Raw genomic sequence first — 19,143 nt, forward strand, 5'->3', positions numbered from 1 at the left:
ATGGCGTCTCCTCCATTTGTTTTATCATATATAACGAAGTGAAAAGGGCTTCTCGGATTTCCATCCATGATGTTGTTCCTGCCTGGGTTACAGCTTCTAATGCGTTGTCCACTATCATCGTTTGATAGCGCCGTAGACTATATGAGCTTGCCGGGCTTCTTGTGTTGGGTAGAGGGTCAACAACTGATCAACCTGGTTGATGAATATTGATAGCTTTCCTGGTGTGCCATCGTAATAGTGCAGCTCCTTGATTTGGTTCAGCAACTGATTTAAGTGAAGCTCAGAGAGTTGTTGCACTGTTGCCATTTTTATTTATTTTTTTTTTTGTAAGTTTTGGTTGTATTAAAAGTCACAGAATTAAAAATTCGGATTTGAACTTTATTTCCGACCGCACGGGATTATCGATTTAGAATACTACTTGCACGTAGATTCTTTAGCGGATCAATTTTTGACTCACTATTTCAATTCGCTGGTCTGGATAGCTAGTTGTATAGCTTATCCTTTAAGTTGACCAGTACCACACTAAAAGGATTCTTTTAATTTTTGATCCTACCGACTGCGCCAATTAAATACTTGGTTATTCGTAAGTTAAAAAAACTATTATATTTTTATTTAACCGAATAATTTACAAGATATTTTTATGAGAAGAACACCGACCGAATAATTTCGTGTCTCAAACTGAACTCTGCTTATTGAACTAGGATGGGTGACGATCAAGCCTCGGTTTCGAGCTTTTGTGAATCTTGATGGATTTCGAAAGATTTTGAGAGAGAGCTTAATTGATTCTTTAATTTCTCTTGGATTCAAGTGCATTCGCACTTGGAAAGGATGTTAAGACAATAAAATTGTTTAGTCTACTACTGGGGACTTGTGTTTATTCTACTGTCGGACTCGTGTGGAGTTGTGGTGTCCGATGACTGTATGGTTATCATTCGATGATGATTCATGGGTGTACATATATGTGGAATAAGTAGGCATGTGCTAAAGTCTATGGGACTGTGGATATGCCACTATATATATATATATTTATATGATCGCTGATCGATGGGGAGGAAAAAAACGAAAAAAAAACTATCAATACCAATATCAATATAATTAAATAAAGATCCCAATAACTTAATGTTTAATCTTGTTTCTTGGAGGGATGGCATTCCTGCCTCACATGAGGCCGTTGGGATTGAGCTGCTGATATGGCGTCAGATCTTTGGTGACACATGAGAGAGTCCAGATTCTTGGCATCATCGATGCCCGAGTGGGCCCTGCCCTCGAAGGCCAGTCCCACGTGGGAGAGGGCATCGCTAAAGTTGCACGGACAGTACTTGTACCACGACCTATAAATGGCCCGCACATCGATCCACTGATTGATGTAGGCCGCCTTCCGCATTCGCTTTCGTGTGCACTCCTTGGCCATACAGATGCCAAGGTCCCAGTCCGTCCAGGTGACAAAGGCACAGTTGCCCAATATGTTTGATTCGCTCATTTTCGGCAAGCTAAGCTGACGCGACCGCAGCTCCTTGCGCAGCCACTCGTTGAACATCATCAGTGCCGTCTGTAGCGGGACTCCAGTGTCCACGGTCTTCTGCTGAAGACCCGTCAGCTCGGTGCAGTAGCTGCTCGGGCGAGGCGACTCAATGGGCATGATGTACTTGTGGAACTCGGCCTCGATTTTGCCAGTCTTTACGTTGACCAGCACAGCTGGGAATTCAATAATCTCCGCTTCTCGCCATATTGACAGATCTCAATACGGGTGAAGTTAAAGCAGTTGCATACGCAGACGACGTAGTACTGCTAGTATGAGAACCATACCCTGACGTTATTAGCGAAATAATAATGACGGGTGCAATGAGTCGCTTAAATAAATAGGCAAAAACCTGCGGACTAGGTATCAACCCCACTAAGACAGAGCTTATGCTCTTCACACGAAGAACTAAGATACCACCCTTCAACATGCCCAGTATAAACGGCATGCAGCTAAAACTAGTGGAGCGAGCGAAGTATCTAGGAGTATTTCTGAATAAAAAGCTCTCATGGAAAGAAAACATTACAGAAAGAGTAAGGAAAGCTAGTATTGCATTCTACTCCTGCAGGAAAATGTTTGGGAACAAATGGGGACTGCACCCAAAGACAATATTATGGCTCTACTCAGCAGTGGTACGGCCAATACTAAGATACGGAGCTAGGGCTTACAACAGAACGAAGATGACACGGATACAACGGGCAGCGAGTGCGGGGGCCGTGGGTGCAATGCGCTCATGCCCCGCGGCTGTTCTCAATGCTATCCTGAATATAATGCCGATAGAACTGTTCGTGAAGGACATTGCAGCACAGAGCGCAGTAAGACTGAAGGCAAACAATTGCTGGAGGGAATACGGCGCCGGTCACTGCAAGATTCTTGGGAGCAGCGGCATTAACACAGACGTTAAGACCGACTACATGATCGCGGAGATGAAATTCGGGAACGTATTCTCGACCTCATACCCATCAAGGGATGACTGGAGTAGGGGCAAAGTAGTAGTGAAGAACGAGGTGTCCCTCTACACCGATGGCTCGAAAATGGGCTGCGGCGTAGGGGCTGGGCTCTACGCTGAAAATTGGGGATTTAAAGAGGCTTTCAATCTGTCTAACTCAGCGACGGTCTTTCAGGCTGAGTTACTAGCCATAAAGGAAGCAGTCGAACTTTCCTTAAGGCAGGACCTCAGGGGCAACACAGTTCGAATCTACTTGGATAGCCAAGCGGCTATAAAATCCCTAGCTGCCGTGAAAACGAACTCACGACTAGTGGCAGAATGCAAGAAGGCCCTTAATAGACTTGCTGACAAAAATAAGGTACAAGAATCATGGGTACCGGGACACAACGAGATCCCAGGAAATGAGAAGGCAGACGAACTAGCCCTCCTAGTTCAATAAGTTGAGTTCAGTTTGAGACACGAAATAAATCGGTCGGTGATCTTCAATAAAAAATCTTGCAATAATTATTTTTAAATAAAATAAAATATTTTTTTAAGCTTACGAATATCCAAGTATTTAATTTTTTATATATATATATATTATATTTACAGTTTAAGATTATCTATCGATCGTTTGTATGGCTGCTATATGAAATACGAAAATATGCATAACAAGTTACAAGACCAATTCAATTGAATTTACACCATTGTCAATTAACTTCTGAGGTTAGCTATTTGAGATGTTGTTAACTCGAAATATGATGATTGCAATGGAACTGTAGAATCTAAAGGCTGCAGTAGTTCTTGCTAAGGTCACCATCGTTAGACCTAGCATTCTTGATCATGCAGACCTGGAAAATGTGTGAATCGAAGAGCCCACCGAGACCGCGATTATAAATCCTACAGTCTTTCAACATTCTGCACTTCATTATCAAATTTTTTAAAACTAAATCAGCCTGTAAAAGGTCCCCATTTCTTCCGCGTCACATTACGACACTATGCCCAAACTGGAAGATAAGGTAATAGCGGAATGCAACGGGGAGATCCATACGGTAAAGAATTGCTCCATAACACCAGGGGCTAAATTTTGCCAGCTGGCACTAAGAAGATCGTGCACACAGGAACTCTACGCTGGAGGTACTGCACACTGTGAGGTCCACAAATTAACTTGCAACCCGTTACTTACGTTGACATGGGAATGTTATTGTAAATTATCACTCGGCTAGCGTGAGTGTGGACAATGGCAAAAACGTCCAAATACTTACCTCATTATCATAACCTGCAACAGTCAACGAAACCAGCCCAGGAAAGGTCTCCAGGAGTAGCGCAATGTTCTCAGTCTTCCATACCTTCGCCGCTTGGTTGAGCGTGATTTGGAACGTATTAAAAAATTCGGGAAGAAGATCAAAGACTATCGATCACATCAAATAGCACTTAGCACGGGAGCTATATTCTGCGCTTTGATCTGCATCGGCTTAACCTAGAGGCGAGTCACCCAGGCCACAAGAACTGCGGGATTCGATAACTAACTCAAACGGTCGACGGCGATGACCGATCGTCCGAGCTTGCACCGGCCAAGCTGTTGAAACAGCGTCTAGCCGGATGCCACAGCATATTTGCGTGGCCGCTTTTGATTTCTTTTTAATGCTAGCTTTCAGTTCGACTTAATATAAAATAAAGAACAGACGCTCAAGAAATGAATCTCCGGCTTTGAAGTATCTTTTCATTATTAATATAAATTTTTTTTCGCACGTCGCACCCTTAATACCCAATGTGTAAAATATTTTGTGTATCAATATCTGGCCATTACTATTGAATGTATTACATTTGAATAATTTACATAAAAATATACGTTTTTCAATATGGGAATCACCAAGTGTCTTTCAAAATGAACTTAGAACTTATAATGTAAATGGTATATTTTGATCCTAGAAAACGAACAATCGGCGACTGTCGCTTCAAGCGTACACGAGAGCACCTGCTACAAAAAAGCTTTCTCACTGGCATTTAAACGAAACGAGACAGTTCTAAAGCCAAGACGAAAAAATCGTGTTTAAAAATATAGCTACCCTGCAATACCAGTCATCAGTAATTCATCAACGTTTCATCAATAGTCAAGGCGGCGTTGTTGATGATTCATCGATGAATGGCCATACAAATTGTTGATGAATTTAACATGGAAATGTCCTAGGCTGTCATCAACAATAATTCATTAACAATTCATCGATGATTCATCAACAATCCATACAACAAAATCATCAACAATACTTCAGCAAATTCATCAGCAATTCATCGATAATTCATCAACAATTCATCGATTATTCATCAACAAAATTCATTAACGGCCGAGCCATGATACTGCCGACGACTGCCGTCTAGACTACCATCTTAACTGTATCGTGGGCAGAGCGTCGTAGTAGAAGTCGCAGTCGGCAGAGCGTCGACTCGGTAGAAGTCGCAGTCCGCAGAGCGTGGCCTCGGTAGAAGTCGCAGTCGGCGCGTTGATGACAGTGGCCTATTGATGACATGCGGTACTGCAGGGTAGTTGGAGTAGGGGTTACCACACACAGCTGCAACGCCTTGTGCACTACCGAGTGTGGCTGACCCGAGCCGTGGGTATACACATCGCCTGCCATAATCATGACCAGGCGTTGCCCACACCCGCCTTGGTCCGGATTTTTATAATCCCCAGAGGTCACACCCTGCAGTACCATATGATGAATTGTTGATAAATTGTTGATGATTTATCGATAATGACAGCCTAGGACATACCAATGTTAAATTCATCAACAGTTTGTATGGCTATTAATTAATTACTGATGACACGGCAGAGCCATCGCGCATAGCCTTACACCCACACGGCATAGCTAATCAGAGCAGGCAGTGGTTTCAATCAGGGAGGCCAACGCACCCCGGCACAGCCGCGGCAATGCCAACCCTTAACAGGGCCCCGGCAGAGCCAAGCATAGGGGCTACGGCAGAGCCCAGCCGAGCACGTGCGGGCAGCCGAGCGAGTTTCGGCTGTGAAAAAAACTCATGAGCATCACGTCACCAGCAGCACGTAAGGCCTTCGGCTGCCAAAAGCCCTTGGCAACAGAGCCGAAGAGCCGAAGTGATTGAAGCCCGACGGTGATGTGCAAGCAAAATAAGCTTTGTGCCAGCCAAGGGTGAGAACGCCGTGCCTCGGGGGTGTGAGATTTTGGAGATCCCAAAGAGGAGTCCGTTGGCGAATACTGAACGATACTGACGTGCCTCGGGAAAAAACTCCACGAATGGAATCAGCTACGCCACAGTCACGGGACGCGGAGTGGAAACGTAAATCCTCGCGGATCTGAGTCTTGCGGGCTGACTCGATCGAAGAGTCGCACAGGACGACGCTTCCCATGGGGCCCGCCACCGTAGATAGGTGAGTTTCCATGGTGACTGGCTAAGAGGAGTTGGTGAGCTGGGCCTCGGTACCCATTCCCCTAGTTGAAATCCCATTGGCATGGGAGACTTAGGAACAAAGATTTTTATATAGCTAGGAACAGGGTCATGATTAATTAAACGGACGATTAGTATATATTGGGGAGCGGTGCCGCATCCTAGCATCCTAGTAGGACCTTGGAGCAGTCGGTGCGCGGCACCGGGGCCGGCTTAATCTCAACCCAAACGGTTCCTTTCTCCCAGGCCGAGGAGCACGCCACCGCCTAGCGGAAGCTTTACCCTCGGGTCAACTCACGCACTGTTGTCGGCTGGGCAGCCTGCCTGTCCCCGAATACAATAAATGTTTTTGCGGAAAACCCTGGTCCGAATTTGTATTTATCCTGGCCCGTGATTTGCATCTTTACAGCGTTACTCGCCTTAATGATTTTAATTTCTTTTTTTTTTACCCTGCGATTGAACAAGTTCGGTACAATTTCGTTATATACTTTATTCCTAGCTCTCGCACTTTTCATAATTCAGTTTTTGTCTGTTCAAAATTATATATGTTTCTCTTTTTAAATGTTACTTAATTTTCCACTGGCATGAGGCAGAGTTCACAGTTGGACAGACAACCAACTATCGCTAAAAAAAATTAAATCCATATAGAAAACAAATTTTCGAAAGCTCTACCTTATGGACCATCCATCCATATATGAATGCTTGATGGTAGAAACATCTATGTGAGAGGAGGATATTAGATTATTGACAGCTGTGTTGAGGTGCAATTAATACTGCCTTTCCACACTGTCTCTACGTGAAAAAGGTGGAATTTTTTACAGATGCGAAACTCCTATTTCAAAGAGTTCCAGCCACGATACAATTACGACGGTAGTCCATTCGGCAGCAAAGTGCTCGGGTATATGCGTATTCCGTAGTGAAAGGTTGTAAGCGGACAAAATTTTGTCAAACATTAACCTTATGCTACATGACATTTAAATAAGAAAATCTATTTTAAGCTTAAAATATATTTTTGAATTAAGAACTTGAAAAAAAAGCTTCGCAACACGAAAACAAATATAATACCTCGTTTTATTATAAAAATAAATTTTTTGCCCCATACATCATCTAAGGATTAATCAACTCATTCTATTGTCCCGCTCGAACTTACTTGGTTGAGCCCCTGTCACTCGCACTCATTGCTTTGATTGAAGAGGTTCTAGATTTTTCCAACGGGACTACCTTGTATAATTGTATCACGGTTCCAGCTGAATCCACTATCTGATAATAGCTGCTCGAACAGCTATATCCAGATATATAATAGCTCTTAAAAAATATCAATATATCTCCTGTGGAACCAAAATCCATAAGTTACCAACTATTTTGACTTCTGTTGATTCTGTTGGCACTTTATTAAAATGAATAAGTTGAAAAGGATTTGGAGATTATAGACTGAATGAACGGTAAAACGGTTACCACTTACTCTGCATGAGCTAGAGCACTACAAATAATAAAATAAAATTTTTATATGTTAAATTTTTTCTCAACATATTCATTCATCCTTAATGCCTAGTTTTAACATAAGATAAATAATCTTCAAGGGGTAAAACCCCACATAAAAAAAAGCAGCCAAAAGGAGAACGAAAAGGAACTTTCTGATATTTCGATTAGGGGGTACTAACATAAGATAAATCTTCTGAGCGAAAAGCAATACGCTGCTAAGCTACTGTGATGTATTTATAAGACATATGTATTTTAAGACAAGATGGAGGGAAATATAAAAAATGAAAACCTTTCTCGCATGAAACGCTTTTCTAGGTGGCAAGAAAAGGTTGGAATGGTAATGATAATGAAAAGACCCATCATGTGAGATTTAAGTTACAAAAGACATTTAAAATGCGAAAATACTCGATTCGATTCATTTCAAATCCATTTTATTTTAACCTTATAAAGTCTACAAAAAACAGCTAGCTTTAGCTTTCACTGTGACCATTTTCTCATTTTTTTTTAATTTTTTGTTTTTATTTACTGTTTACCGAGCCATTTTGCTGCCAACATTCGTCAAGCGGATTTATCTTATGACAGTGCTAGACTTAATAAAGTTATTTTTTCGTCATATTTATGAATTATTTATGTGTGGCATCGCGGCTTCGCTTCCATTTCACTGCATTTCTACGGTATTAATCTGCAATTTTCTTTTCGTTATTGAATCTTTAAATTCAGTATGTTTTCAATACATTTGTATATCTGTCAATAATATACATGCAAAATAGAAAAACAATACAGTACAAAAATTGTATATTAGTAGTATATATATTTACTTACAAAGGAAATAGTATAAATTGTGTATTTTTAAATGTCCAAACACTATTTAATCGATAATTTTGGAATCACATTGGATAAAACGAAAATAACAAGTAATAATTAAATACATACGTACATACATACATATACAAATATAAGGTGCTATTACAGAAATCTATAAAGTACCATCACAACCAGTCATAAAGGCTCTAAATGATTCCAGCACGTAAGCGTATATTTATTATAATTTTTGTGGTTTTACTGTTAGTTTGTTTGTTGAGAATATTATCCCAAAACTCACCAATGCAATTTTTGAATGTAAGTACTTTCTTTTGAAAATATATGTACATATGTATGTACATATGTATGTACAAACCTGAACATTTTTTTCTCTCTCTAGGACCAACCAGATTACTTGAAAACTGAAGGTGCGCCGGTTTTATTGTCGGTGTTTTATGAGGCATTGTGTCCGGACTCAAAGTATTTTCTTACCAAACAGATGTTACCAACTTTTATTGCAATTTCATCGATTTTGGAGATCCACCTCATTCCCTACGGGAAAGCAACAACAAACAAAAATAAGAAAGGTGAACTAACATTTGATTGTCAACACGGACCGACAGAATGTCAAGCAAACATATACCACGCCTGTGTCGTGAATATTATTGAAAACCCACTAGTTAAACTACAAATTGTAACATGTATGATTCAAGATAATCATTTTCCACGAGATGCTATGCTTAAGGTTAGTGTGATTGTTGTTAAATCTGTAACTCGGGTTTTCTGTCCGATGAACCTTTATAATAATTTTTTATGAGGATATAATTTTTGTCAGAAGTTTGCAACGCGGTGACCATTTAAAATATATATATTTTTTATCAGCATTAACAGTCGAGTCGATCGACCTACACACAGCCGCATATCTCTGCGTACACCCCAAAAAAATTTCGAATTCAAACTTTAAAAACAAACTGTTCAGTTAATTATTAACATTTTAGACAAATTTTTTTTCTAACATACTCTTTATTAATGTCTTCAATGGCATATTTTTTTTAGAATTATGAATCAATGCTTTATATTTTATTTTTAATTTTAAACTTAACACTGTAAAAAAAATGCCCCCGCAAAAGCCTGCGTACAGCTGCCAAAAAACTATTTTAATTTAATAATATACTTATTTTAATATCTGGTATGGTATCCATTTCTGTGTATAACCTCCGTAAAGCGTCTCGGCATGGAATCCACAGAATTTTTTGGCTCCTCGCCTGTAATTTTGATTCTTTCCTCCACAATGACATCCTTAAGCATTTTTTTCGACGTTATTGTATGTTTCCGGATCTTCCGCTCCAAGAGATGCCACAAATGCTTAATTGGGTTAAGATGTGGACTCTGTGGAGATATTCGCGACTGATTTTTAACTTTTAATAGAAAGTAAAGTTTTGTATTGTGTGCCGTGTGCTTCGGATCATTGTCCTGTTGAAAGCGAAATTCATGTTCCAACCCTAATTTAAAAATTTGTCTAAAATGTTAATAATTAACTGAACAGTTTGTGTTTAAATTTTGAATTTGAATTTTTTTTGGGGTGTACGCAGAGATATGCGGTTGAGTGTATATATGTATTATGCCGTGTGTCCGGTTCAATGAAAACTAGTTGTGAAGCTTTCTTAATTAAACTTTGCTGTTGGTATTTTTTATGCTCCCACTATTATATATGTACATATGTCGTAACTAGTCAGTTCAGACAATTATATTATTTAGCTGCCATCGAAACAATCCTAATTAGGTAGGTAGGTTAAAGTGGTGAGGCCCATTGCTAAGGCTTCCAATTAGAGCTAAGCTCCTTTTTGATCCCCTCCCTCTGTTTGTTATTCTTGTTCACTATCAGTACCACCCAGAGTCAGTAAGGAAACCTAGGGTTGCTGAAACTTTCAGCTTTCCTATACTTCGCCATCTGGTAGGCATCAAAGTGGCGAAGTCTGATGTGGTTTAGCGCTGGGCAGAAGCAGAGCAGATGTTCCTGTGTCTCTTGCTCTGTAGGTTGCTTACAGCTTCTACAGATTGCATTGTATGGCAGTCCCACCTTCATTGCGTGCGAACCGATAGCCCAATGTCCCGTGGTGAGTCCCGTGAACCTGCTAATATCCCGCTTGCTGTTGGATAGCAGTTCACTGGTTCGTTTCTTGTCGTACCTCGGCCAACATTCCCATGACCTTCTGTGATCGCTCTTACTTTGCCATTCTTTATTAGTTATCTGCTTGAAGTGGTCATGGATCCTTGTCTGGATCGCGTTTAGAGAGATCGGTAATTCGAAGTCTGAACTTAGCCCTGCCGAGCCTGCACGGGCTAATTCGTCTGCCTTCTCATTTCCTGGGATCTCGTTGTGTCCCGGTACCCATGATTCTTGTACCTTATTTTTGTCAGCAAGTCTATTAAGGGCCTTCTTGCATTCTGCCACGAGTCGTGAGTTCGTTTTCACGGCAGCTAGGGATTTTATAGCCGCTTGGCTATCCAAGTAGATTCGAACTGTGTTGCCCCTGAGGTCCTGCCTTAAGGAAAGTTCGACTGCTTCCCTTATGGCTAGTAACTCAGCCTGAAAGACCGTCGCTGAGTTAGAGAGATTGAAAGCCTGTTCAACTCCCCAATTCCCGCGGGGCATGAGCGCATTGCCTTCGTCACCTGGACGGACTGGGACTTTGGCATCTGTCTGGCCAAGGAGTGCACACGAAAGCGGATGCGGAAGGCGGCCTACTTCAATCATTTATCGGTCGTGGTACAAGTACTGTCCGTGTAACTTTAGCGATGCCCTCTCCCACGTGGGACTGGCTTTCGAGGGCAGGGCCCACTCGGGCATCGATGATGCCAAGAATCTGGACTCTCTCATGTGCAAGATGGTGCGCGACGGGGCACTCTTTTCGATCACCAAATATCTGACGCCATATCAGCAGCTCAATCAGGCCTCATGTGAGGCAGGAATGCTCTCCAAGAAACAAGATTAAGTATTAAGTTACTGGGATCTTTATTTACTTTTATTGCTATTGGTGCGAAGACGACGCCCACTACAGAATATTGCATGAAATTTGAATTTTTTTTTTCGTATTTTTCTTTCCCATATTATAAGATAAGACTTGAATAATTCGAAGCATCGATCAGCGATCATATAAATATATATATATAGAAATAGCTATAGCTATATGGCCTTAGAGCATACATATTTTTTTACCATTCATACTTACTTGATAATGCCTAGATTGTAGTCCCTAAAATACGGAATGCAATTACCTATAATTCCTACCATTTATGATCTAATAAAATCATAAATAATATGGCGTTCATATTTGTGAGCCAGAGTAGGGGCGATAATACCCCGACCTGAGGTGTGCCTCTCTTCACAGACCGCGTGAGGTGAGTGCCACTCAGTTTTCAGATTGGGACAGAGAAAAGCATTAAAATAATTCTTAATTACAATGCAAGCTCTCGGCCTACCATTCGTGCTTGTGCACAGTAGTGTGTGTCCTTGGATCCTCAGTCCAGCGACTTGACCGTCCCTGGTCCAAGGCTCCTGTATCAAACCGATGTCGATATCCCTCTCCATTAGAAGGATCGTGAGATTAGCTGAAGCGTGCGAGCTGCGCTTCAGATTAATCTGCATGATTCTCGACATCGATGTTGGTGGGGGTGGCGTCAGGAGATTTGTCGTCGATGACCATGTCGTCCAACAGTTTGTTGGTGTCATCGACCTCCTCCAATATCTCGTCCGGCTCGGCCAAGAAGATCTTTATCTTGGCCTTCCTGATGCCGTACCGGACCTTGTGGTCATTGGCCTCCAGCTGGGGCAGGCAGCGCTGGTTTATCTGGCTGGCTCGCCTTCATTTCCTGCTCTGCTCTGAGGATGGTCCGGTCCTCTGAATGGATGTCTGGGTCCTGGGCCTCAAACAGGCAATCACCCTTGCATGGTCAGTTTGCCCCTTTGGTAACCAGATGCGAGCTCTGGGTCTCCTTGGGATCTCCCATGTTTCGTTGATCTTAGCCACACACTCCGCCAGGAAGCTTCGGGAAAACCCGTCGTCACATTTGATGACCTGGTGCCCTCTGACCACGTCTGAGGAGTCTAAGGAGGGGATGGGACCGGTCGGCATACTAACCAACCTGTCAGTTACCATTTCGGCCTCGATCTCCTCCCACTTCGACAGCAGGCGACCGTCGTCATGGAGCTCGTTCACCACTGCCATAGCCAGACTGTCTCTGGCCACCTCGCTAAATTTCTTTGCCTTAGATCTCCATCTGGTCTTTTCGTTGCTCCTTGTTAGTTCCGGAGAAACCTTTCCGCAAAGGCAACAGAGGGTGATCCTCTAAAACAACTCCTTCCCCTTGAAAGGTTTGTGAGGCTTTCCGGGGAGAAATTCTCGAAATAATACAAACACAGCCTCGCCCAGCCGCAAACTCAATGCTCGTGGCGCAAAGGCGAAGGCGGTGGCCGAAATCACTCCTTTTGTGAACTGCAAACAGTTTAACATTAAACTTATACCCCAAAGACGGCTTCACCGTTTTGTTACTTTTGGCTTTGACTATCAAATTTTCGCACCAAGTGCGAACACTGCTGCTGCCAACGCCAGCGTACAAAGGTTGGCGTTTACTCTCTTTCTGCGAATTTAGGTTAAACCCCAGTCCCCCTGTCAAGGCGAGACGGGTCCGAATAAAGTTTGCCTTTAAAATTTAATTATCGGCTACTTGAAGCTCATACACGTCTATTCGCAGATAAATCAAGAACAAAATAGGCCGAGATCAAAAATGGCTGGCGGAACTTCGGGCCACTGACAAGTGACACGAGTCACACTTAGGAACACTATTTGCTAACAGCTGAGCCTCGATAACTATCTTTACTAGGTGGCAACGTCTTTTTTTAGCTCCCCTAATTAATCGACGTTCATTGGCGAGTTTTTGTTTTAAACTGTCGCTTCAGGCCGTTACAATGGCAACATCCGTCTCTCAGCATTTCCATAGCCGTATTTTGCTGGAAACTGTAACGGTTTCGGCTTAATGAGGTGCACACCATCTGATCCGAAATCAACACGGACTGATGAAATATACTGGAATATACTTTCGGTGATAAAACCCATATTGCCATTCACTAAACCTTTCGACACGAGTGATGAGAAGTAAGTAAGTTTTTTGAACAAACAAGCTGAAAATGCAACCACCGTGAAAAAGTATCTCACGAGAAAGAGTATCCGTCAACTGCCTGAGCGAAAGAGTAAATCCGAAACTCCTTTACGGAGGATCTATAAAAGAATTTATCAATCCTGACGTTCCTAATCAGGATAATGAAAAATTGTTATCAAATTATTGCATTGTCATCGGTCCTTGAGAGGTATGCAAAGTATTCAAAGATTTTGTTACATACATACAAACATCCCGAACTAATAAAAGCGTGTTTAAAAGTATAACTTTTTCAGTTTTTAACATACATACATAACATAGATTACCATATAGCTGCCAAAGAAAATATGGGGTTAAATGTACAGTAAAATGCCTAAATGGTAGTGTTAAACAGTAACTGTAAATATATTGAGTAAACTATATAGGTGACTGGATTGAAAGTGGTTGTTTTCATAACCAATATATACCTAAGATACAGACGACAATTTGTGTGTAGAATTAATATAAAATTCCTCACAAAGTATGTGAAAACATGCCTTGTTCCTTGTCGGAACGTGCCACAACAGAAGACCTTGTTAATCCGCTACCATAAGAACGATCGAGAAATTAATGGAATAATAGAATAGAATTTGTTAGCCATATATGTATACCCAGCGCTAGAAAAAAAGCCATAGCCTAAATATTGACTTTCTTGTTTCTTACCTCTTTCTGAACTGTCCAATTATTTTTTTTTTACTGAATAATGGTACGTTTTTTTATATAAATGCTTAGCAATTATTATTTTATTTTTGTTTGTTTCTTAGAGAAAAATATAATGCATATACTTAATGAATAGTATTTTTTCATAGTTATACATAACTTTGTATAATCGAAAATATATTTTGTATCAAATTATTGCTACTTTTTTGTTGTTTAATTTGTATTAATAGTTTGCAGTACCCCGTCTACCTTTCATTACACGTTTTACCCTGTTGGCCATTGATTTCTACAAAGCGCTTATTATTCCTCGAACCATACTTTTTCTATCAAACATTGTTTTAGTTCGCCTTTTTTATTTTCTCTGCACTATGGGCCCAGACATTCTCTATTTGATTGAGCTCGGCCCTGTTTCCCTTCCAATCAGGGACCTAATGCCCAATTCATCCGTCAATATTCGTATCTTTTTTAACCACAAAAGCTCAATGAATAACTTACAGATCGAGCCCTATGGCCCTAGGTGGTATGCACTCCGTATTTAAGGGGAGGTTCTAGAGGTCTAAACTGTCCATGCCTTACTGCATTCTCTGTCAAACCATGTTTTTTTCAGTCAAGGTTGTGAGATGCTGAATGCATACTGCTTATTTCTCGTTACAGGACGTGATGAGTTCAAGAACAGGGTCGGGGTAAGTTCTATCTTACTTCCTGAGGTACCTGTCCAGCTTGTTTTGGTATCGGACAGTCTATCTGTCGCATCACGACGGTTTAAGAAGGAGGCAGCTTTTTCGGCTTTTTTCTACCTTTAGCTGGAGCTATATTCAAAGTTTTCAATAGAATGTGGTCCAAAACAATTATATCTTTGATTGCTATTAATTTAACTCGAATGTCTCTGACTCTTTTTCGTTTTATTATGAGGATCTATTTATTGTGTTCAATAAGTCTATAAAAAAGGGATTATGTCAAATTTGTAAATAAAATTTAATTGTTAAAAAAAATTAGGATAGGATATTAAATCACATGTCAATTCTCTGTTTAGGTTCCGGTAAAACCTGTGGCTAAATTTGATCCAACAGAAATCGACGAAAATAGCTGCTCGGAATCCTTGTTATTAGTCATTCCTCAAAAAATAATCTGGTTCCCCTAAGCTAAAAGTCTCTGGATGCATATCTTTTACTTGAGCAAATTACAGCAACAAAAAAACGTACTTTTCAAAACACGGTTAAAACTTGAAAAACTGTGCTTGAAAACGCATCATTCTTCTTTTTCCGTGTTTCTTGATCTGGCGCATACACATAAAAAGGGCTTCTAATTGTTGACTTAGTGCTTCCAATCTCTGTCGACGACGTGCATCCAACTTGGCGGGCCGTGTACGATTTTTGGACTCCTCGTAGATACATCTGTTGCTTCCAGCACCAATTTTAACAATTTTCCTTGCTGCCTTTCAAGAACACATTTTTATATATAATAAAGGTTGATGCACTACGGTCAGTACGTACAAGTGGCCCGTATGCAACAAGGCACGTGCTTGTTTGGGTTAGGTGTTCGCGATGGAAAATATAGCACAGAATACGAGGAAATTGACTACGGGCGTGCTGCCAGGTTGTTTGCTTACATGTTTATTAAGTGTGTTAGTATTAAAAATTTTAATTTGGGAAGGGTAGAGAGATTACTGTGTACAAATCATTATAATTTGAACATAAGACTCAAAAAGGTTCATGCAGTTCGAAGGAGGTTCTACGGTGGTGCAACACTAAAGGAATATAGGATCTAGTATAGTATTTCTCTTGGTACACGGAATTTGAGCTGACTCAACAAGTCAGCACTTTCCACGTCACCATGAATGAGGTCATACCTAAAAGGTAATGCCAAGCATAGTTCTACGGTTATCTAAGAATGGTAAGTTAATATGGAGTTGTCTATCAGTGTAAGAAGGTAATCTTTGGCTTGCATCCCAATTTAAACAGCATAGAGCGAAAAGTAAAAAGTTCTTTTGAACGGCCTCGATGCGTTTGCTATGGTCGCCGTACTGAGGGCTCCAAACGCAGCATCAATATTCTAAGATAGGACGAACTAAAGAGGTATAGAAGGATTTAGTAACATACATACATTGAATTCCTTCGAACACCGTTTAATAAATCCAAGCATAGGCTCTTTTCAGCATAGACGAAATATGATATATAAAGACAAGTCCAAGCGGACGTCCAAAACATAAACTGAATTAATTCTTTCCAAAGAGCAGCATTTCAGCGTGTAAGTAGCAAGCTTAGGAACGACATGAGAGAATGTCAATCAAGTTTAATAAGTTTGCACGGCACCACTGGCAGGCGACTTTCTTGTATTGCACACAAAGCTTGACGTCATCAGCGTACATAAGCACTCTGGAGTTAGTCAAGACTTTGGGCAGATCATTTATAAATAATGTAAACAATAAGGGTCTGAAATGGCTTCCTTGTGGGACGCCAGAAGTAACCCATAGAATATTAGATAAATTATTCTTAAAGAGGACCTTTTGCGTCTTGCCATTCAGATAATCAGAGACCCAATTAAGAAGTTCAATTCGGAATCCCATTAAATCGAGTTTCCTTACGAGGAGAGAATGGTTAACCGAGTCAAATGCTTTACTGAAATCAGTATAGATTACATTTTATAGATTATAGATATATATGAATATAGCTCCAAAATATTTCTTGTTATTGTTATTGACATAGAGAAATAACAATAAAAATACAAAGGTAACAATAAAAATAAAGGTAATGAAAAGTAATTACGTTTTCGAAAAGGTTTGAGATAGCCGACAACTTAGAGATTATTCTCTAATTTTTGGCATTCGATTTGCTACCTTTTTGTGGAGAGGAATAATAACCAATTCCTTCCAAATAAGGGGAAAGTGGGAGGTTTCTAAAGATAAGGTAAAATATTTCAGAAGGGTACAATACCTGAGCACACAGCTATGAATTCTGTCGGGACCTGGCGAATAAACTGGCTTGACACGATGAAGATCCAAAAGAAGAGAGCTTTCGTTAAGGCTAGGACTGAACATTAAGTTCGATTTGGATATAGGAGAAAGTCTGATGTAATATTTTAATTAACTAATTCTACATTAAATTATAACATTCGAAGAATGTCTTATAAAATTTGTATAAAGAAATATATAAAAATATGGCAATGGTAGCACCTGTCCTAATGTGTCTCGAAAAAAAGTTAAATTGCGGTGCCAATCATAACTCAGTTCCGGATCATCAGAAATCAAAATATCAAAATTCTTTCGTTAGATTATAGAAAACCCCAGGTATCGCTGTCGAGTTTTTTTTTAATTCCAATTTTTGATAAGACTTTGAAGTGAAAAACACGATTTTTTGAGAAAAAATAGTCTAATTGTCATTGTAAAATCAAAATTATAAAAAAAAAACTCGACAGCGTTACCTCGCAAAATATGTACAGAAATAGAGTTTAAAATTTCAAAAGGATCGGTGCAGTAGTTTTGAAGTTATGTTCGGCGCCGACTTTAAAAACGTGGGAAAAGCGCTTTAAAGTTTTAATCACAAAAAAATGTAGTGTAGAACAAAAATCCGGCAAGTATAAAAATAGTCATAACTTCGTCAATTTTGTTTTAATTATTGACACAATATTCTTCTGATATAATGCATTCATAAAATAAATTCATAAAAAATACCTTCAGCCATTCAAAGTCCCTCTTGCGAAAACAAAGGACTTTTTTGGCTGGACGGTCAGATATATTCTGTAAGTCAGACTTAATATCAAGAGTCACATCGAAAGTAAGATGATACGAATTTTCGGGTTGCGTTAGAGGGGCCACCCTGGCTAAACTGACTCTCGCCGGATCAGAGACGAAAGATCGAGCAAACGCTGTAAAGAATTTCGTACATGGTTGACTTGAGACAGCGAAATGTCGAACAAGCCAACGATAAAATCATGTTATGTAGAAGTAAGGAGGGTATTTGTGGATTTATTTGAGGAAACAGTACCCCTGGGATATTAAAATCACCTAGCACTACCAACTGGGCTCTATCCTAAAATTTTTTTTTTTTTTATTTTTGTTCACAAATTTGATTTTACAATGATAAATTAACCGATTCAAAATTTTGAATTAAAAAAAAAACTCGACAGCGTTTCCTGGCGAATTCTCTAATCTAACAAATGAATTTGGATTTCTTGATTTCCGACAATCCAGCACCGAGGTTTGATACGCACCGCAATTCAACTTTTTTTGAGACACTTCCGGAAAATTGCTACCATTGCCATATTTTTGAATATTTCTTTATAAAAATATAATATATAATGTTATACGTTAATGTTCGTTAAATAAATACATTTTAACTGTGTCGTCGGAAAAAAAAACACAAAACCATTGAATTTTTCGCATTATTTTACCTTAACCCCCCCCCCCCATAAGATTTAAACATTGTGTTCTTATCGTTTCAGTGCTCCAGGCAATATAACTTTGAAAACACTGACCTCATTGAAAAATGTGCCGGAAGTGAACACGGTCTGGAGCTGCTTAAATTAAACGGAGAAGCCACTCTTGCAATAAGACCATCCGTAACTTTTATTCCGACTGTGACAATTGACGGTTCGCAGGGAAGACAAGCGTCTATTTTAAAAAATCTGCTTTCTGAAGTATGTAAAGCAGCCGGTGATACTGAAGAAATTAGAAATATATGTAAAACCCCAAACCTATAGAAGTTCAAACTTATTATTTTAACTTAATAATAAAGAAAATAAATAGTAGAACATTTTTCATTTACGTATTACCATTTTATACACCAATTTTAAATATTTTAGTTAAGGTAAATACAATGCTGTATTTTAATATTCAGTCGGCTGTTCACCAGTGATCGTTTGTTTTCGGAACGCTTAGTTAGATTTTCCCAGGCTGAGCGGAAACCATCGTTGGTAAGTGGTAAATTGGAAAGTATGGAATGAGCTTCACCTTGAATAAGTTGTTTGAAAAAACTGCGAAAATAGATCGGGTATTGCCTGATCATTATTTGCGGTAGTATTTTCAAATGAAAACGAGAAAGGATTTGTTTTAGGCTTACGTTTAGTGAGAACTGGGACCTACAATAGTTTTTATAACACTGCGGTAAAGTTTGACCGAGCTGATAAATAAGATGAA

At 39.8% G+C, this 19,143-nt stretch overlaps 1 protein-coding gene, 1 long non-coding RNA gene and 1 pseudogene across 3 annotated transcripts; 1 reads left to right on the forward strand and 2 right to left on the reverse strand.

The window, feature by feature from the left end:
* Positions 1-1,123: 1,123 nt before the first annotated feature.
* LOC110188786 (3'-5' exonuclease Snipper pseudogene) lies at positions 1,124-5,865 on the reverse strand (annotated as a pseudogene).
* Positions 5,866-7,766: 1,901 nt separating this feature from the next.
* Positions 7,767-8,309, reverse strand: LOC147644655 (uncharacterized). Its single transcript, XR_015270183.1, has 2 exons — positions 8,175-8,309; positions 7,767-8,096 (listed from the first exon to the last, which is right to left on the reverse strand). It is a non-coding gene; the product is annotated as an uncharacterized LOC147644655 (long non-coding RNA).
* On the forward strand, positions 8,019-18,755 carry LOC110188775 (gamma-interferon-inducible lysosomal thiol reductase). 2 transcript variants are annotated; one of them, XM_020958616.2, is made up of 3 exons: positions 8,019-8,471; positions 8,554-8,898; positions 18,450-18,755. In XM_020958616.2, exons 1-3 carry the CDS (start codon positions 8,367-8,369, stop codon positions 18,705-18,707), a joined length of 708 nt encoding a protein of 235 aa, XP_020814275.2. In that variant the 5' UTR covers positions 8,019-8,366; the 3' UTR covers positions 18,708-18,755. The 2 variants fall into 2 exon arrangements, with proteins under 2 accessions (XP_020814275.2, XP_020814276.2); XM_020958617.2 differs by having other exon boundaries at positions 8,082-8,379; positions 8,564-8,898.
* The last annotated feature ends 388 nt before the right edge of the window (positions 18,756-19,143 follow it).

This window comes from Drosophila serrata, unplaced genomic scaffold (genome assembly GCF_035046125.1).
Source record: "Drosophila serrata isolate PLE 108 unplaced genomic scaffold, ASM3504612v1 contig_125, whole genome shotgun sequence".
Lineage (NCBI taxonomy): Eukaryota > Metazoa > Arthropoda > Insecta > Diptera > Drosophilidae > Drosophila > Drosophila serrata.